Here is a 21,507-nt window from a genome sequence, read left to right as displayed (position 1 = left end):
AAGTTCCCTCATGATTTGTGATAATCAATTTGATAATTGTTGTTGACTTATTGGCTCAGCCCAGAAGTAACGTCGCAGATTTAGACTAGCATGCATAAGGGTTTTAATCAGGTGGTACCTTCCTTCTCGTGGAGCATTTGTCTTGCTTGACTGTTCTGGACCTCAGCCAAGCGCCAGAAAAGCATCTTCCCACTGTATATAGATAGAAGAGTGTGTGTTGTTTAAGTGTTCATTGGGGAAGTTCCCAACCCACTAAAGCTCATTGTTACCTTACCTTTTTACCAGTGCGCCCTTAGAAAAACACTGAGAATAGATGACTGTCTCTCCTTTTCTCCAAGAATCTGTTTAAAGAGAAGGATGACTCTCATTACTATAAATATTGCTTTCATCCCAGCCTACCTCATGGCTTCTGAATGAGAGGAGCCCCTTTGGCTGCTGTGAAGACTCTCAAATACTTGATGGCTTGTTAAATTTTCATTATCTAATGTGCATTAATTTAGGTACAATAGCTCTGTTGCTAGGAGCAGAGTTAGGAAGGAAGAGCTTGGCGAGTGCAGACGGCTTCTGTCGTCTGAGTTGGGCAAGTGTGCAAAACTCGCTGTCCTCTGAGGGAGCTTGGGGCTCTGCTGGCCACGCTGCAAACCTCTGAAATTCATCCAGTGACTATTCCCCCAGCAATGCCGCATGATACCTGATGCTTGCTTACTCTGTCATCTGTTTAATTAGCTGGAGAGACTGAAAGGATTTGATGGCTCTAAGCTCCTCTGAAGCTGAGAGCTCTGAGGTTCAGAAGGTCCATGAGTTGGTACTCCTGAGGGTAGATGCTTACACTTTGGGTTGATGCATGGGAAAAGTTTTTTTTTAACCCCTATAAAGTTTCACATGCTTTTATCATTTCTGTAATTATTGGTACTGACATGATGTGGTGTTTTCTGGTCCCTGTGGATCACATCCTGCTGTTGCAGGTTTCCTGGGCTGGGAACAGGAGCTGCATGCCCCGGTCCCTCCTCATCCCTGGAAAGACAGAGAGCAGGGCTTGAAGTATTGAGTCCTCCCCATTGGCCCCGCAAAGGCTGCGCTCTCCTCCTTGTTAGGAAAACACAGCCTATTAAAGACTGACAATGAGCTGTTTTGGGTTTCCTAGAAAACGGATTTAGGGGCTCTGTCAGGAACCTGGATGTTATTTTTCTTTTTTTTTTTAATTGAACATTAAAGGTTAGGTTAAACTTTGAAGATGGTAGGTGTTGGTCTTTTCCTTTAGTTTTCTGTAGGAGGAAGAAGAGCTCTTCCTGTCCTAGAAGAGTGAAATTCTCATTTCAAGCCACCATCCTAATTTCTTTAAAATTGTGTGTTTATTTGTGGCCACACCAGGTCTTTGCTGCTGCGAGCGTGGGCCGCTCCTCGTGGCAAGGTGCCGGCTCCCCATTGTGCTAGCCTCTCTAACTGCAGAGCACAGGCCCCAGGCACACGGGCTTCAGCGGTTGCGGCACTTAGGCTCATAGTTGTGGCTCTTGAGCTCAGTTACTCTGCAGCACGTGGAATCTCCCTGAACCAGGGATGGAACTCCTGTCCCCTGCATTGTCAGGCAGATTCTTATCCACTGAGCCACTAGGGAAGTCTTTTATATCCAGTGAACGCTTTAGTAATTGAACAGAGGAGAGAAGAGAGTCATTGAGAATGCTCTAGAAGCTTTCGATTAACTGTGTGTCTCCTGTGAATGTCACATGGGTTTCTTGTTTTTGTCATGGTTTCAAAAATGTCTGATATTCTAAGGTTATTTGCCGAGCGTCCTGTGGTCTGCCAGACTTTTTGCCCCAGACCAAAGAGAAAGGAAACATTTACCTTGATTCCATTATTTTTCTGATGGTTCTTCTTTTCTCCCCCAGGACACCCAAAAAGCAAAGCAGTTTCTGCCCTTCCTTCAGCGGGCAGGTCGTTCTGAAGCTGTGGTGGAGTATGTGTTCAGTGGTTCTCGTCTCAAGCTGTATTTGCCAAAGGAAACTTGCCTTATCACCTTCTTGCTTGCGGGTAAGTCTCCTGTGTTATGTGGTGTTCTGAAAATTCTTCTTGGAACTCAGAAGTCATCCCTGGAGGTCACATGCCCTCCTTCCCACTGGGTTTTCCACAGGACTTGGAGCCCATGTGGGTGCTTCAGTCTCTGATGGAGACATGAACACAGAGCTCCTAGTTTGATCCTACTGTTACTGCAGACCCAGCACTGGTTCCATCCTGCTTCTCATTCCTGCCAGCCGCAGGATTTGGGCACATAGGACAGTGTATGAGACACATATGTACTCACATCCTGAGTGAAGGGAATTCCAGGCCTAAGACAGTGTTCACCACAGAGTGAGTGTTCATGGCTAGTGTCTGCCATTTGGGCTAGACCGCCCTGCTGTGTTTGTGAACCATTTTTAAAGTCTTTATTGAATTCGTTACAATATTAGTTCCATTTTACGTTTTGTTGTTTTGTTTGTTTAGCCAGGAGGCACGATGTGGGATCTTAGCTCTCTGACCAGGGATCGAACCTGCAGCCCCTGCTTTGGAAGGCAGTCTTAACCACTGGACTGTCAGGAAAGTCCCAAGCCTTCCTCCTTTTCTTTGCTGACCAAATGTCCATCTTTCTTACCCTATCTTTTCTAATAATACTTCACAAGCCAGCAAGTCTATGTGTGAACCATGCTCTATGAGTAGTTTACATGTATGCATTCAAGGAGCAGATGGCTTCATTATTTCCCTGCTGGCAGGCAAGAAAATTATTTCCATCAGTACTTTGCAGAGGCTGTGGTCTTTGAGGGAGAGGGTCACCCCGCACCTGTGCACACAAGCTTTTGCTCATTCTCAAAGGACATATCCCATTGTGTTTACCTGCCGCATGCTGCCTTCTCTAGGGCTGTCCTGTTGCCTCAGCCCTACTTCTGTCGAATTCCTGAGTAGAATTTGCCATTCTCTGCCACACTGCCTCAGCCTCCCTTTTATTGAAGGCACTGATAGTGTCTTTCCCAGTAAGGGTCTCCTACAGACCCCAGCTAAATGGATCATTAGGTGTGATCAGTGACTCCCTGAGTACGTGGCCATGAAGCACACGGCTGCCCGCTTGGCCCTCGTGGCTCCTTGAGTCTCCTGCAATATTACTGATTGCCGCCTGGCTCTACAGGCCTTCTGAAGGGCCCAGTGGATGTATAATACACAGCTCAGGGGCAGCTCTAGAAAGGAAGGCTGCAACAAAGCCACACCTCCCCGGAGGCCTGTGCTTTCGTGTCTGCACATGTGTGCTGTAAGTGAACGGAGGGGCAGGACAGCTATTAAGGTTCTCGTAATGGAGGAGTTTCTTAGCAGTAAATTCTTGTTGTTACAGGGTTTGAGGTATAATATTCAGCTCATTCTTTGCTCACTGTCTGCAAAACAAAAGCATCCTTTTGGCAGCGTTGAGCTTGATCCCAGAGGTGTGAAAGAGAAACAGCATTATTCTTTCCCGGAAACTTGGCCACAGATCTCTAGGGGAAAGAAAACATTGAGGTTCTGGCTTCCCAACCTAAAACCACCTGAATGGAGCCAGCCCAGGGCTTTAGACCTGTCTTGGCTGGAGTATTCGTGCAGAACCTTCTGGTCGTACCTTGCTGAGACACAGGCAGCCTGATCACTTGCCTTGGCGTCTGTCGGTTCTCCTGTGTACCTGGCATTCTTCTAAGCCTTAGCAATTCAAAAGGCATTGCTTGAGTTACCTTACATAGTGAAAGATAGATTACAGAAGCTAATACCTGATAAAAATATAAGCTTCTGCATTTCTCTCCTGCCATCCTCTATGCAGTTGTGTTATGCATCTTCTGATTTGTTTAGAATCCTGGCAGGGATACAGAACATTGAAGAGTCGCGAGAGAGAGGAGGCAGGGAGGCCTCGGTTTGAATGGTGGCTCTGCTGTGTATGAGCAGGGGACTTCAGCGAAGTTTGTTGTTGTTGTTTTTCTTACTCTCTTCAAGCCTTGGTTTACACATTGGCTAACTGGAGAGCATTTCTTGCCTTTTAGGATTTTTGCGAGGATTTAATGAGATGTGTAAACGTTCAGAGCATGCTGCCATAAAGTAGATCATCAATAAATGTTTCCTTCCTGCCCTCCTCACAAAGACTTAGTGAATTCATAACCAGAGCTTTTCTTAACTCCGTGTGGAATGACACAGTTGTGCACTGTATGTATCTAGGAGACTCTGACTACCGCATTAATTCAAATAAGCCAAGAGAAGGAGCTGCCCCAGCTGCTTCCTGACTTAGCAGAATGCTCACTGACAGAAGAGCTACTGGCTTTCCTCTTTGAGTTTGAAGCAAGGAAATCTGCATCCTGGAAAGACATAGGCCTAGGTCTTGAGACACTCTAGAGGAAAGACAGGCATGTGAACAAACTGTAGTTTTTGGTGGTAGGCAAGAAAATAGAATTATTTATAAGACACAGAAGTAGCTAGCATAGAGGAGGGAATGGTTGGGTGGGTGGAGGTCAGGGATTGTGTATCTGGGCTGTGTTCAAAAGGAGATAGGAGTTTGCAGTGTTGTAAGGACAGGATGAGAGGGGAGGAGAAGGAATATTCTAGGTAGAGGTACCAGCAGGTACAAAGATGTAGAGGTACAGTATATTCTGATGTGTCCAGGGAACCACGAATCCTTTGTTAGGGTGTAGAGTGAAGAGTAGGGTGAGGCTGGAAATACCGAAGGAAGCTAGTCTTCCATGGAACATGCTGTGGACCCTCAGAGCTGTTTAAGGTATTAGGGGCATGACATGCTCACACTTGGTGTTAAGACAGTTTTTCTTGGTAGATATGTTAGAATACATGAGGCTGGAGGCTGGGAGAGTGATTAAGAAGCAAGAGGGACAGAGGCCCAAAATCTGGTGATAGAGGAGAGGAAAGGTTAGAAGAGCTTTTAACTCTTGAGGAATGGAAGGAAGGAATGGAAGACTTCCTCATTCAGGGAATGACTTGGGTTTTGGGGTCAAGGATGGGGGTGACATTGAATACAGGAGAGAAAGTAAAGTGGCCCAGGGCTTGAGTTATTGGGCAGAGTTTGATGTCCACCAGCACGGACAACACTAAGAATAGGTTCTTGGAACAGATAGTCAGTGTCCAGAGAATTAGATGGAGAATCCTGAGAGAGCAGTCTTCTGGAAGCTAAGTGTTGGGTTCTACCTTAAAAGATCGAGTAGGTAAAAACTTTGGAATTATTTTATACTACTGATCGATTACTAAGTCACAGATTGTTTTTTTTTTAATCACGGTTGATTCAGCTAGCAGATTACAGACAGTTGGGGAGTAAATGTGGGTAAGAAGAAACAGAATTTAAAATAGACAGCTCTTCATAACAGTCTAACAGAATGGAAAAAGGAATGCAGAAAATTGAGTGCTAAAGGGTCATTCTAAGGATGTCAGCATCTTGAGTACCTTTATAAAAACTGTAATGGTTAGGATCAGAACAGAACATGACATGAATACTTAGAAAAGCTATTCAGTATACCTATTGTCTTCATAGTGCCAATTATAGAATGTAAAACTCAACGAAGTCTTCTTGGCTAGCAAGGACATAAAAAAGATGAAGTGAGAGGATACCAAGACCTTGAGAAGCTCTGGTCTGAATTCTCAGGAGCAGGAACTCAGAGAGGATGCAAGTCAGTCATCCATCGGGCAGTGACCCAGTGTAAACAGAATGAATGAGATGGAGAACATGGCTGGAGATCCTAGAGAGAAGGGCTCCTCGGTTGTCTGAAACCAGCCCCAAAGCTGAATGTGAACGTAAACAGACATGACACTCACACCTTCCAGCTGCTCACCTGGACAGTGGTCCACGTGACACAACTTGGTGGCTCTCTGTGGAACGCTCCCTGCACCCAGTAAAAATGGCGTCTAATGGAAATGATGTTATTGTTGTGATTCTAAAGGGGAAAGTCGAGAGAGTTGTTCAGCAGTCCCATATGTGCTGGTCTCATCACTCCCAGCCTCTTGGAGAGCCCTCCGGACTTTGAGGTGGGGTGAACACTTTCCGTTTTCATGTGGCCTTTTTTGGGCAGACGGCCCCGCAGCTTGATAGGGAGTGGCATTTGGCCTGAGCCAGCTGGCCTCTGTCACGGTTCTTGCACCCCTGTATGTGGAATGATTGCCTGGTCAGATGGGAGAGCAGGTGGGGCTAGGCAGAGTCAGCTGTAGCTAACAGGTCAGCGCCTCCTGAGAGCATTTACCCTCTAGTCCTCCCAGCACCTGGCTCAGGTTTGTTGCAGAGCAGGTGACCTTACCCCCTCAGAACTGAGAGTGCTCAAAGTCCCCCACCCACTGCGGAGGCCGCCTCCTAGGAGCACTTATTTCCGTCTTTGAGGCAATCGTGGGCAGTCCTTGTCCTATGTTAACAAGGCCAACATTCTGTGGGCATTAAAAGCATCCTTTCTCCTCATCTGTCAGCATTCAGTGAGCTCCAATTTGACTTCCCTCGTGGCTCAGAGGTTAAAGTGTCTGCCTGGAATGCAGGAGACCAGGGTTCGATCCCTGGGTCGGGAAGATCCCCTGGAGAAGGAAATGGCAACCCACTCCAGTACTCTTGCCTGGAGAATCCCATGGAGGGAGGAGCCTGGTAGGCTATAGTCCATGGGATCGCAAAGAGTCGAACACGACTGAGTGACTTCACTTTCATACCGTATCTTATGGGTTCCCTGATAACTCAGTTGGTAAAAAATCCGCCTGCAATGCAGGAGACCCTGGTTTGATTCCTGGGTGGGGAAGATCCGCTGGAGAAGGGATAGGCTACCCACTCCAGTATTCTTGGGCTTCCCTTGTGGTTCAGCTGGTAAAGAATCCTCCTGCAATGCACGAGGCCTGGGTTCAATCCCTGGGTTGGGCAGATCCCCTGAAGAAGGGAAAAGCTACCCCCTCCAGTATTCTGGCCTGGAGAATTCCATGGACTGTATAGTCCATAGAGTCTTAAAGAGTCAGACAAGACTGAGCGACTTTCACTTCACTTCACTTCATACACTATCTTCTTTTAGAACAAAAGCAGTCTAGTGGTGGTGGATTAGTCACTCAGTCGTGTCCAGCTCTTGCAGCCCCATGGACTGTAGCGCACCAGGCTCCTCTGTCCATGGGATTTCCCAGGCAAGAATACTGGAGCAGGTTGCCGTTTCCTTCTCCAGATCTTCCCAACCCAGGGATTGAGCCCAGGTCTCCTACATTGCAGGCAGATTCTTTATCCACTGAGCCACAGGGAAACAAGTTTACCTTGTCTCTATTTTTAGTTCATTTTCACTTGTCCTGCGTGTCATCTTTACTTAGTACCTGTCTAAAGGGACACTGAGGCAGATTGCTTGGCCCATGATTCACATTTTTATTTCAGAGCACCATTGGGCTCTGGAGTGTCTTATTGCTGTGACCTTTGTATGACGGTGCCTTATTTTGCATTACTTTCTTAGCTCTGGGCTGTCTGGGTCATGCTGAGGGCACAATTCAGGAAGTTGTCCTGTTGGCTAAGCATAGCGGGTATCAAAGTGTCATTAAATCAAATGCCTGAATGAGAAGAGAGTAATAATTTGAAATTTCAGTGCAAAATATTCTAAGAAGTCTTAATATCATCAGACAGTTGGACTCTTGTAATTCAGCAGTCCCCAGCCTTTTGGACATCAGGGACCAGATTTTTGGAAGACAATTCTTCCATGGAAAGAGGGGAGGGAAGGTGGTTTTGACATGATTAAGGCATATTACACTTATTGTGCATTTTCTTCCTATTATTACTACCTCAGCTCCACCTCCAATCATGAGGCATTAGATCCCGGAGGTTGGGGACCCCTATATTTAGCTCACTGATCCCATCTCATTTACATTCCCAAGGTCTTAATGGTAGGGCAGCAGCATGTCCAGGTTTGGCTGTGTGGTGGGCAGTGGATGTCGGTCTCCTGGTGTGGAACTCACAGTACAAACCATCTAGAATGCGGCAAGCCACCTGGCAGGGTGTTCCCACATGGATCACAGCAGGCGACTTATAATTAACCAGTTACCTAGTCATATGAAACAAGACTAGAAAATGAGACTTTTCTTTGCCTGCCCTTTGGCATTTTTCAATTTTTTATTTTCTCTTTGATTACAAATGTCCTCTTGAAACTGCCTCCCTTGTCATAAGGCAAGGAGGAGAGCTTCTAGAAGTCTGGAGTTTGATAAATGATGGTATGTATGTGCCCGATGAGCTAAAGGGTCGGCTGTGTGTCCTTCCACCTTGAATGCCTTTGAACAGAGCACCACACTTCCTTCTCTCTGTAACATCTCTTCTCCAGTCAGTCCTAATAGGAATATCAACTGCCTGTTTCAACAGAGCCAGAACTTCAATGAGAGAGGAGCAGGAAGGTGAACAGGAATACCGTCCTCATCTCCTGGCCCCAGGAATGGTGGATCCCCATTGATTACCAGTTCCTAACCAAATTACACAGTTAACGCCAGTGTATATTTAAGTGAGAAATCCCATTCTGCTATCACAGAGGTGCTAATGAATCAGGCTGTTATTGTACTTGTGTTTGCTAGGCTTCTATCCTTAATTAAGCAATTACAGGGTCTGCTGATACTTATGAATTCTTTTCAGATACTTTAATTGAATTGCAACTTAATGGATATTTGTAAAGTGGGGTAGTCTTTCTCTTGGGACTTGCCCATTTGGTTCTGTCTCCTCTGCCTACTTGTTTCCAGTTGGGTCCCATTACAGGAAATGGGCAGCTGGGCATGAGGCTTTTCTAGGGCTGTTCTAGTTCTTCACTTTTAAAGATAATATTGTGAATTATATGAATTATGTTGGTATCCAAAGGTCCTCAAGGGTCACTTGTAGGAATTAGCACAATAAACAGGTTTGGGGAGACTCTCTTAATGAGGCCAAGATTTCTATTACAAGTCCACTAAAAGAAAGGCATTCTCTGATAGGTTGTGGCTGATGCTTAAGTTAATCAGATAATTTCTGCCTACTTGAATGCCTTGTAGTCTAATAGTTGAGACAGCCATGGGAAAAAAAACTGCAACAGGGAAAAACAGAATAGAGTTGTGAGGAGTACAGGTGGCATGAGAGTGCAGAGGAAAGAAAATTAATTGAGGAATGGGAAAGACTTCCCAAGGGAGATGGCAATTGAGTGTCCAAGAGGATCTGGGACTTTTTTTCCTTTTTTAACCTTTTTGGCCATCTGTGTGCGATGCATGTAGGCAAAACAACTTTGCCTATATTAGTTATCAGGAAGAGTCACCTAAAGAAACGAATGGATTCACCCATCACTTTTCCCTCTGCTTTTGTCTGGGTGTATAAATCTCCTTCTCGGCCTTAGAGCCTTCAGAGCTCTGCCCTCAGCTCCCCATCTCTGCAGTCAAACCATCACCCATGATCACGTGGATGGAAGTGCAAGCCTACGATTACTGCCTGATTATCTTCCATCTTTAGATTGTGAATCATCCCCAGAATGAGCCTCCTCATGCTTGTGGGTTATTCAGTCACATGGCTATTTAATAATTTTTTTATGTCTACTGGGCACTTTGCTGGGAATATTGAAACGTGTAAGATAAGGTTCCAGCCTTCAAGCAAAGTATTTGTATCTACCGAGGTACAAGATGCACATACATGAAGAGAAATGTATTTGTAAGAAGTATAAGGATAGGAGGGACAATCCTTACCCTTTTGTAAGATTATTGTTCTTCTGTGATCGTGTCAGAAAGATTCAGTTCAGTTGCTCAGTCGCGTCTGACTCTTTGTGACCCCATGAATGGCAGTACGCCAGGCCTCCCTGTCCATCACCATCTCCCAGAGTTCACTCAAACTCATGTCCATCGAGTCGGTGATGCCATCCAGCCATCTCATCTTCTGTCGTCCCCTTCTCCTCCTGCCCCCAATCCCTCCCAGCATCAGGGTCTTTTCCAATGAGCCAACACTTCGCATGAGATGGCCAAAGTATTGGAGTTTCAGCTTTAGCATCAGTCCTCCTAATGAACACCCGGGACTGATCTCCTTTAGGATGGACTGGTTAGATCTCCTTGCAGTCCCAGGGACTCTCAAGAGTTTTATCTGTTTATCCTGGATAAGCCCATTGATTGCTTCTGGGTGGGTAGGTCAAAGGTAAGTGAAAAGAATCCTTACTTCCTCAGTAACCCTTAATTCTGCCTTTTAATGTCACCTTTTCCTCTTGCTGCCTTGGGGTCTCAATGTCTATGAAACAAGATGAGAATGTCCTGCAGAGGTATCAGGCTATCCCTGCAGAGCTAATGAGAGCCAGTAGAGTGGAACAAAAGGGTCAGACCTGTGAGTTTTCCCCCAAGGATTCCTTTTCCATTCCTTCTCCTTTCCTCCTACTGGAAGGTTCTTTCTGAATCTGTTAAAGCTTATTTCGGCTGCCTTCCACCTGGTAGGCACGGGGGGAGGGAATGGGAAGCTCACAGAACTCTGGTGGCTGTTCTTTGCTGGAGTCTGTCCAACACCAGCTCCTGTTCTGGTTGTGCCCAGATGCCTTCGTTCTAATCCCGTTCTTGTGGTGTCCCCAGAAAAATAAATCTCAGTGTGAATATTTCACGGCCATCTTCCCAGCCTGTTGGCATTTTCCACCAGCCCTATAGTAGTGATGGTGGCCAGCAGCAGTGCCCAGGACTGGGCTGTCCCCCACTCTTCCCGCCCTGAGAGGGAGCGTTCTCTATTTGGCCAGCCTAAGAGTAGGAAATGGCAGGACCTTGGATGCAGGAGAGGGAGTGTAAATGGTGTGGTAATTTGAAATTAAAGGGAAATGCTTAGAAATCTGGTAATGGGCAGCCCTGGGGTGAACAGTGCTCACTGTGCCTGTAAGACTTAATCTTGGTTGCTATGGGAACCACCTCTCACATCCCCCTTTCAAACGGAGATATGACTGGATTTTTAAAAAGCAGAAAAGTTCTTCATCATGGAAAAGTGTCTTTGCCCCCAAGCCCCAGGTCTCTGCACACCTTGGGTTCCTTCCGGAAAGTTCTCCTGAGGCTTCCCCACACTAATGGGCTGGATTCGCCAGAGCCCCTGCCTGGCCCTTTCTGTAAACAGCACTGACAGGGGCATTAGAGCGCATGGTGTCCAGTGTGGGCAGCCAGCCCATGCGCACTCTCCTGGTGCCCCTGGAGGGGTGCTGTGGGTTTCCACTTTAGGGACGCGATAGGACCACTGGCCGCAGCGTAAGGGGCTGCAAGGAACCCGGGGAGCTGTGCCTGGTCTCAGTGCCAGGGGGTCGGTCCCCGAACCTGGGGTAGGGCTGCCAGGCTCAGACCTTGTAGGAGCAAGAACAATCCACAGAAGTTCCTTTCATATGCAGAAGACATCTGAGACTCAGCTGCATTCTCAGTTGTGGTTTTTTATCATTAGCGCTTTTCCCCATATATTTAAACTGCCCACTTAGTCCAGGCCTGGTAAATTTTCAGGTTCTTTTAAACCATCCTTTGCCTGTGATAAAAATGCATAAGATATACATCTGTCTTCAGTGACCTTTGGTGTCTAGACCTACAGCTCCCTGCAAAGTTGACTTCTGGGCTTCTAAGTGGTCTTTGTGGAAACTTTCTAAGTTTTTCAGATTCCCTGTAGTTTTTCCTTACACTCACGCTTTACAGTAGCAGTCCTGAATAAACCCTAGTAACTCCGTGCTTACCTTCACTGTATCACTGTATGTAGGAAGATGTTTAAATGGACTGGCTCGTCTATGGCGGGTAGAGAAGTTCCCGTTTCGCTGCCCTGGTGTGCCTCCTTTTCCTGAGCTTGTACATCTGCTAGTGATTTTTCTAGGGTTAATTTGGGTGTTTTTATTTTTAAATTGGAACATGGTGTCTGTCTCTTCTCTGTGTGTGTTTTGGATGCGGCCCCTGTGCTAGGCATGCAGTTATTAACTCCACTGATACACCAGTTCGCTCATTAGCATTTGCATTTTAAATTACAAGCTAGAGCAGACGACATTTATGCTATATTTGTACCTCTGCCTTCTTCATGAATGATGTCGTATGTGCAGAGACTGCAGAAATAACTCCTCTGGGGCCCTGAGGTATTTTAGTCTCTTCTTCAACAAACTATCTCTTCTTTACTCTTGATTCTCATTGTTTGATAGCGAATTGTTGAGATCTTCTCCGAGTTTAGCCTTATTCGTGAGTGCTGCTGATTACGATGTGCTGATAATAGCCTCACTCTTCATGTCAAAATAGGCCTTCTCTGTGGAGTGGCCTCTTTCCTCTCACGTGATGGTCCTGGAGAGCAGTCTGCTTTGACTGGAGAGGAGGGAGTTTCTTCCGCACGGTTGGGTGGGTGGGGAAACGTGGTAACAGGTATTTGTTCTCGCTCGTATTCAGGCTCACACCCCTCTTTCCTATCATTGATTAGTCAGAGGTTATTTTTTTAACACCTGTTACTGCCTGGCACTGCAAGGAGAAAGAGTAGGGTGAGAATACATGCCTTCAAGGAGCTTCTTTTTGCCAAGAAACATTGATATTGCACTACAGAGCAGCATGTACTTAGACGCCAGGAGTTATGTTCTCTTCAGGGAACGGTTTCTCTTAGCAGATGGAAATGTTAGCACCTAGATCACAGGATCTGAGTCAGAAGTGCCCAGATGTGGATCAGGGACCTGGGAGGGGAGCGTCTGAGGCCCAGCTCTGCCCCGGCCAAGCGTTGGCTGGTTTCTGGCGGCAGACTGCGAGCAGCAAGCAAAACACTGATAGATAGCTATGCAGTCACATCATCCTGCTTCCCCTTTGTGATGACGAGTTTCAGCTCTCTGAAGGTCTGTCACAGGGACCCTTCCTGTTGGTGAGTTCTGCTTTTAAAACGCATCATGAAAAATCCAGGGAAGTCGCGCTAGAAATACTAAGTGTGCATTCTAGGTAATACATACAGAGGTAGGCAAGGGCTCTTTAGCCATTTTATCTTTCCCATCAACTCTTCTTTCAAAAGAAGCTTAAAAAGGTTGGAAGGTCGATGGGCATGACAGAGTTGATGAAGAACTATTACCTCCGTCTGCATTTCTTTAACCCCATGAGGATGGTTTATGTTCTGTTTGGCATACTGTTACAATGTCCTTTGGTGGCTGCCCTGAGCTCTGGGCTCCAAACATGGCCCTTTGAGCCTGAGTGGTTTCCCCCTGCCTCCATAGTCTCCAGGTTCTTTTGATCGCTGTGTGTGTTACCTGCAATATTGTTCTCCAGAAGCTAAGTCTGATAAGGCAAGTGTAGATAAAGTGGAGGACATGGGCAGGCCCCTGGAGGCTTTGGGGTGTGAGCAGAGCTGGAGATCCAGTGGCTGGGACACAGTGAGTCAGGTGAAGTTTCCTTGGGGTTGCATGGTGGCAGGCATCTCCATGATACCTGAAGTATTCGGAAATCTCATGTGTAAATGCTTTGTGAGGATGCTGATGGAAACAGTGGGAGCAAACAGCTCAACTGAAGACCCAAGGAGCCCCATAGACTCACGGTAACAGCTGTTACCGGGGGAAGGCCTGCCTGCTGCTACGGCTCCAGAGGAGGGGAGAGGGGTTGACTGCCTGCTCTCCGCCAGCTGCTGAGCCGTCCCTGCCCTCTCATGGTTCCCTGCCTTCCCTCCACTCTGTTGCTGGGTTCGGACAGAGACCTTGAGTTAAGTGGGTTAGGAATAAACTGCTTGAATGCGCTTGTGCAGATAGCTTCTCTCACCAGCTATCTGAAGTGCTTTTGGAAATACACGGGAGTCCTTGTAAGCTGCTTTATAAGCTGTGAAGTCCATTGTTGCCACCCTTCACCGCCAGCGAATCTCTAACCTGAGTAAGGTGGACTTGGCCCCTGGCCAGGGCTAGGGATTGGCACCGTCAGCAGCAGCAGCGCCGCCCACCAGAGTCACCAGCAGCTGTCGCAGGTTGGAGGATTTGCAGAAATTGAGATGGCTGTTCACAGTTACTGGCACTTGCCCGGTGATGAATGACTGTGTCTGTGCGCAGAGGCTCTGTGCGCTTTCCTTCGGCCTTTTCTTCTCAGCCCCTGATTGTGGCGCCCGCTCAATGGCCCCGTTGTGGAGGAGGACACTGAATGGAGCGCCGAGTGGCCTGCCTCTCCCGCCATCCCCTCCCTCCATTGGCCTGAACGGAGCCAGTAAGAATAGCTCTTTGATCCCCTGAACTGCTTCTTGGGACAGGAATGTCGTGGCACATAGTGCAGATGCCAAGGGGCTAAGAAGCCAAACTCCAGAGGCCAGAGAAATGAACTTCACCCGAAAGAGGGCCACGTGATCCCAACTTCCATTACTGTGGGGTCCTTTGGCCTTAACCCACACATTTGCACCAGAGTGGCCAGAGAGGGAAGACCAAAGATCAGCAAAGGTCTATCTTGATAAAGTCGTTCATGGGTAGCATGTTTATTTCTGATATGATTGCCCCAAGTGAAATTTTTAGGGATTTGCACCACTTTTGTATAACTTCTTCTTATCCCACAGTCATGCATATTCATGTATGCATATGCTGCAACTGGGGTTACAGTGCCATCGCCTTACAGATTAAACTGCAAAGAAAACTGGCATGAATGACCTCTTTTAAGAGACTTGCACCCTCCCAATTCTAAGCTCTACTATGCTTCTCTCATGTTACCTTTTAATTTTCTCTACTTGCCACTCTGAAATTTTCTAGTTGGGGGGTGTGTGTGTGTGTGTGTGTGTGTGTGTGTGTGTGTGTGTGTGTGTGTGTGTAAGATGTTTGAAGGACAGGGACCTTGTCTCGTGACTGCAGAACCTCTGTAAGTAGAGCCCAGACAGTGTGTGATTCAAAGTCAGCATTCACTGGACAGTTCTTGGGTGAATGAATGCACACTGGTTCTGGGCTAGCACTTAGTTTATCTGGAAATTCTGAAAATAAAGCAATAACACTGTTACCCTGGAGAATGAGTGCTGGAGCCACAGCAGCATCAAAATGAAAAACAGTACCAAACTGGGCGCCTGTCTAGAGAACTGAATTAACGCTTAGAATTGCCCTCCAAAGTCACATAACCTCTCTGGGCCTTGGACTTTTTCAAAGAGAGAGATCAGAGTAGGTTTCTCTAGGGTTAATTAGAGATTTGAATCTCTAGTAATAATAGGCTTAATGGGTATTGTTTGTTGTTTAGTCGCTAAGTCACGTCCAGTTCTTTTCTGACCCCATGAACTGTAGCCCGCCAGGCTTCTCTGTTCATGGGATTTCCCAGGCAGGAATACTGGAATGGGTTGCCAGTTCCTTCTCCAGGGGATCTTCCTGACTGAGGGATCGAACCCACATCTCCAGCCCTGGAAGGTGAATTCTTTATCACTGAGCCACCTGGGAAGCCCTTAACGAGTATTATACACTGTGAATTAACTCAATCCTTGCCATAGTATGGGCTTCCTTGATAGCTCAGTTGGTAAGGAATCCACCTGCAATGCAGGAGACCCCAGTTCGATTCCTAGGTCGGGAAGATCCACCGGAGAGAAGATAGGCTATGCGCTCCAGTATTCTTGGGCTTCCTTGTGGCTCAGCTGGTAAAGAATCTACCTGCAGTACAGGAGACCTGGATTCAATCCCTGGGTTGGGCAGGTACCCTGGAGAAGGGAAAGGCTACCCACTCCAGTATTTTGGGCTTCCCTGTGGCTCAGCTGGTAAAGAATCTACCTGCAGTGCAGGAGACCTGGATTCGATCCCTGGGTTGGGCAGGTACCCTGGAGAAGGGAAAGGCTACCCACTCCAGTTTTCTGGCTTGGAGAATTCCATGGACTGTACAGAGTCATACACGACTGAGCGACTCTCATTCACTTTACCACAGTATTAGGTGGCTACCATTACAACCCCCGTTTCATAGATGAAGCCTGGGAATGTTAACTTGGTAAATAAAGAGCAGAACACATGTTTTGTCCATATCATGCGTACTGTCAGTTAGAAGGCAGCACCCAGCTTGACAATGAGTGTGCTGACGGTCTTAGCTCTTGTGTTTCTCCAGTCTTCCATCCTTTCATGTCATCTGCCTACACTCTCTTGCTGGCTGGGAATCCACCAGATGCTGTCTTTCTTTGAGGATGACCGAAAGCAGAGCTTAAGAAGGGGACGGTGGTAGCCTGTTTGGTAAATGCAGGAGCATGGGTATAAGATCTTGGTTGATATATAGAGTCTGGGTTTGTTTCTCGGCCCTACCGGTGTCACCAGTAGGAACACATCTAAGCCCAGAGCCTGGCTAGGACATGTGATTGGGGATGAGAGAGCAGGTCAGACCTGTGGGATGGGTTTATGAGCAGGGGCATTTATGGACAAATTAAACTTTAGCCCTGAGTTAAGCAAAGTCCTAAGCCAGTTATTACTGCTCTGGCACTTCTAATGGGCCCTGTGCAACCCTTATAAATTATTCAGCTGCTTTATTAATAAAAGGCCAAGCAACTTGCCTGGTCCTGGCGACACTTAAGTAGAGCTCAGAGAGAACAGGTTAGAGGGGCAGCAGTACTTACCCACCTCCAAGGAACCCGCCTTTCTTATTTGGAGATGAAAGAGTTAAATTCACTACCTCCGGTAGCAGAGTTTTGACAGGTAATGCATAAAATTGGTATTGAAATGCTAATATTGGAGATAGACAAAGGGCTTTTCTCTGAGGAGGTGCCTGCCAGGGCTCCCTGTGTTGCTGCATCTGATTCCCGTCTCACAGAGTGTCTTGATTCTGGCGACTAAATGTCCCAGGACGTCTAGCACTTAAGCATCAGAAGTTGTTGGATTTTCCTTTAATAATTCTCATAATATTTTATTTTGTTACAATGTCAGGTTTACAGAAATGTGACCAGTTCTTCAAAGATCTTTTCCTTTTCCTTTTCCTTTGTTGAATCGTTGACATATTGCCCCATTTGCTGTAAACGTAGTCTTAGAATCGGGAAACTTGCCACGTTGCTCCTCATATCCATAAACTATATAAAATTACTTTTTCCATCTCATACAGGATATACCATAAAATAACTTTTTTATCTTAATGTGGTCACTGAACTTATTCCCTGACAGCAGCTATGATTCTGCCCCAGTTTGGAAGGTGGTCTCCAAAACTGTAAGTACATCCTGGGTTTTCCAGGAATCCTCTGCTTTCAAGGGCTCCATTTAAAGTCTGGGCCAGGCATCAAGCGGGTGCATCTTTTTAGTTCAAAAGATATCATTATAATAGCTTTGGGGGGCTCTGCCAGCCTCAGATTTCTCCAGGGATTAGGGATCCCAGAAGTAGCGTTTGGGGAGGTGGTCTCTGACCCAGTCTGGATCCCCCTGGGAAGCTGCCTGTCCCAGCAGGTCAGCGTGTTTGTTCTCTGAGCCCCTGGAAATGATCAGAGCTTTCTAATCTTCCTTCATTTCAGATTTCGGTTTACAATGGATCTGATTAAAGCAAAGTGACTCATTCATACACACATCCAAGAGTGTTTGGGTTCTGTTTCCTTAAAGGTGTTCTGAGAATATCAGTGATTTCTCAAGGAACCCCGCATTCATCTGGATTCTGACCTGCTGCAGGGCACAACGGAAAGAAGACTCAAGGCAGAGGCTTCCCATTGTGCCCTGTCAATGCCTGACACTCTTGTTCAAGGGCCTGACGTCTTGTCTCACGGTGCACAGCACAGAATTTCCAAAAAGAGACTCTTTTTTTTTTTTCCAGCTTTGCACACTCTTGTCACCCTATTTGCTCTTCTGCACTCACTTCCACTATTATGCCTTTGTGACTTTTCATGAAAATGAATAACACCGTGTTGGTATTTGTGCTTGCCCTCATTATCTCTTTCCCCTTCACTAGACTGTATTTTCATCTGTTGGTGAATGGCCTTGATTTTATAACAGCAAGAATTGTCCCAGTAATGTTACTACCATTATTAGCATCTGTACCTAGTGAAGCACTTGGTCCACATTGCTTTCTGTGATCCTGAAGAAGACTTGCCGAGACTGTTACCTTTTAGTACAGCATGAAGTATTCAGTTTAGTAAAGTTGGACTTGGAGGCCTAATTCTAGGTGCATAAAATGGGTGAAAGATGAGTTAGAGATATTTTAAAGAACAGTTGATGATAGACCACTGGACAAGGACTGGGAAGACCCTGTCTCTCCTGCAGTGCGGCCTCTCTCGTGCCACCTCTCTGGCCTCTGGCAGGCTCACACAGGTGGTGTCAGTCCTCACTTCTGTGACTCCCCTTGCCTGGAGACTTGCAGGCGCTACCCCCTGATTGTTAACTCCGGATTATGGTCCCGGCTTACGTGGCCTTGGATTATGTTCAGTGAGAGCCGATGTTCTTTCTAGCCCTAAAATGCCATGCCCTTATGAACTCTCCCCGTTTCTCAGTAAGTTGAGTTGATTGGATTTTCCCCCTGATGTGAATGTGATCTATATGAGGAGGCAGTGACAGCTTAGAAGACACCTGGTGTCTTCCCTCAGTTCATCAGATAAACACTCTAATTGGATGGCAGGACCCGGTTTTAAAGTATCCTGTGTTTAAAGGTAAGCTAGCCAAGGGCTAATGCTAATCGATCTAGATCTTAGAAGAGTAATTAGGGCCCTAATGAGACAAGGACCACGTGGATCTAGGATGGCTCCAAGGAAGCCGAGAAGCTGCCTTGGACTTCCTTGGAGTAGGCTGCTGCTTAAGGGCACACCCTTTGCTCAAATTTCTCCCATGTGTTCATGTAGGACCTGAGCCCCTCGGTGGCCCAACTGTCTTATGTTCCTAGGTCTGTGGGATTTGAGATTGCTTGTACTAAGCATTGGCTCACAAGGGGTTTGTTTTTCTTCACGTGCCCACTTTTTAAAGCTACAGGTTTAAACACATAAGCTGAGAAATACATAAGATTCAAATGGTGTTGGAATGCTGATTCGCCCACTTCACACATGCGGTATATTAAGGGTTCACCTTTAGCAGCAGCCCAATTAGTGACTGCCGATACTGCTGAAGTACGTCAGTGTGGGATTGTTAGCTGTTGCTATGAGAACCCTCACTTTTGCACTTCCTGACTCATTTTACACTGAACAATACAAATGTGCAGAGATCTAAAAGGGAGGGCTGATAGGATGGGGGACTGGCAAGCACATGAAGCTCTGCTCTCAAATCCCTTTGAATGGTGCGTTCTCAGCACTCATTCGGAGAAGGCAATGGCAGCCCACTCCAGTGCTCTTGCCTGGAAAGTCCCATGGACGGAGGAGCCTGGTGGGCTGCAGTCCATGGGGTCACGAAGAGTCGGAGACGACTGAGCGACTTCACTTTCACTTTTCACTTTCATGCATTGGAGAAGGAAATGGCAACCCACTCCAGTGTTCTTGCCTGGAGAATCCCAGGGACGGGGGAGCCTGGTGGGCTGCTGTCTGTGGGGTGGCACAGAGTCGGACATGACTGAAATGACTTAGCAGCAGCAGCAGCAGTCTTGCTTAAATTAAAAAAAAAAAAAAATCCTTTGCTCAAGTCACTCAGAGGTCATCTGGACTTACTTTGATCTTCACCTGGGGAAGAAATTCCCATTCCAGAGCAAGCTCCTTTGCCTCCTTCCCGAGTGCCCTGCTTTCTCAGGATTTGGCCCCAGCCCGGGGTGAAGTGGGGGTTAGATTCCCTCCGGAAGGAAAAGGTGCTTCCCTCAGCCTTTGTCAGCGCTAATTGCCAGCTGTGTTTAGTCCCTCTCTCACTTTGTTTTTCTTTCCCTGGTTGTCTGGTGGGCCTGGTTTTATGCTGAATAGAAGAGAAGGCCTGCTTGCTGATCCCTCCCCTTTCCTCTCAGCTCTCCTCTCACCACACTAGGAAAAAATTCTGAATTTGCGGTTGGGAGCGGAGGCTTTAGAGAGCCTGTCATCACCATGACCCTGACGGGAACTGACTGGCACTGCCCACTTGCTGCTGCAGGTGTAGTATTTCCTTAGAGTCACGGAAGGGTTCCTGGGCACTTCCACGTGGTGCTGAAACCCACTCCCAATAAGTTCTAGCATCCTGCTTCTCACACTCAGCAGGTCTGGAAGAGGGTCAGAGACCTTGCATTTCTGACAGGTTTGTCGGTGATGTCAACGCCGCCTATTTACGGACCAATCTTGATTGGAAATGATCTAAATCACCTTTCCCTTTTGTTTTTTTCTTTTTTCCCTTCTTCCTAGTCTTGGAAATTATGAAGTCTCCATTGCACACACAAAGCCTTAGTGGCTATGAGAACAGGTTTTGGGAACTGATCCCCATCTAGTCTATACTCAGGCTCCTCCCCCACTTGCTAGATATGTGTAGTTTCCCCATTAAAAAAAAAAAAAAAAGAAAGTGGGACTGAAAGGGTGTCAATTGTGTGATGAGCAACTCAGTGTTGTGAAGCTAATCCAGTGACCAGCAAAGCCGGAAGTGGCCATTCTGAGCCCAGACTTAATGGAATGATTTGGATTCTGTTCGCGTAGATGCCATCATCTGGGGAGACCTCAACCTGGAGGTGTCAAGGCAGCACCTTCTTCCCTGCCCACGAGACTAAACTATGGTCTTACATGATGTTCCCTTTCCTCTGCTGGCATTAGCCCCAGCTTGCTGAGGCGTATAGGGGATCCTCAGCTGGTCTGTCCTCATGGCCACGTCTGGAGGAGCTGGAACGGATCTTTTCTGCTGTGATACCTGTGTTTAGATCATCTCTGTTGGAGTTTGGCAATTAGCTCTTAGTGACAGGTCCCCAAGCAGTGCGTTCAGGAGCAATGGAAGTTCCCAATTAAATTTCAGCTGTATAAGTTACAGTCTCTTAACGTCGAGAAATACTCTGAAAAGGAATTCCCAGGACTTCCCTGGTGGTTCAGTGACTAAGACTCTGCACTACCAATGTGGGTGTACCGGGTTTGATCGCTGGTCAAGGAACTAAATCCCACATGATGCAATAAAAGATCCTGCATGCTGCAGCTAAGACCCAGCTGCTAAGTCACTTCAGTCGTGTCCTACTCTGTGCGACCCCCTAGACGGCAGCCCACCAGGCTCCCCCGTCCCTGGGATTCTCCAGGCAAGAACACTGGAGTGGGTTCCCATTTCCTTCTCCAATGCATAAAAGTGAAAGTGAAGTCGCTCAGTCATATCCAACTCTTAGTGACCCCATGGACTGCAGCCCACCAGGCTTCTCCATCCATGGGATAGTCCAGGCAAGAGTACTGGAGTGGGGTGCCTTTGCCTTCTCTGAAGACCCAGCACAGCCAAATAAACAAGTATAATTTTTTTTTTTTTTAAGAAAGAAAAGGAATTCCTTATAGGGGGTAAATCTACATTGTTTGGGATAGAATGTGATGGTTTAAAGTGGAAGGTGGAAACATGGGGTTGGCTTGGTTGAAGAATGTGCTGGAGTTCACGGGGCCTTTCCCGAATCCTGGTCCCCTCCTTAGTAGTGCAGGTGGGAACCTCAGCACATGCCTCAGCTTCTGTCTTTTATTACTTTAAAAAAAAAAAAAAAGAGCGCTGCTTTCTCCTGCATGGGATTCCTTAGTTCTTATTTGGCCTTGTTTCAGGCCATGTGTTGTAAAATCCACATTGGTCACATGTCTTCTCAGCTTCTGCCCTTTTCCCAGAGAACTTAACTGACTTC

At 46.8% G+C, this 21,507-nt stretch overlaps 1 protein-coding gene across 1 annotated transcript in view; it reads left to right on the top strand.

The window, feature by feature from the left end:
• Window positions 1–21,507, top strand: part of SND1 (staphylococcal nuclease and tudor domain containing 1) — a 420,683-nt gene that overhangs the window by 260,262 nt on the left and 138,914 nt on the right. The window contains exon 15 of the mRNA XM_005679432.3: window positions 1,887–2,028. Coding sequence (XP_005679489.3) covers window positions 1,887–2,028 — 142 coding nt within the window. The remainder of the gene's footprint in view (window positions 1–1,886; window positions 2,029–21,507) is intronic.

This window comes from Capra hircus, chromosome 4, assembly GCF_001704415.2.
Source record: "Capra hircus breed San Clemente chromosome 4, ASM170441v1, whole genome shotgun sequence".
Taxonomy (NCBI): Eukaryota; Metazoa; Chordata; class Mammalia; order Artiodactyla; family Bovidae; genus Capra; species Capra hircus.
Note: the sequence above shows the minus strand (reverse complement) of the source record. Positions and strands in the feature narration are given on the sequence as shown.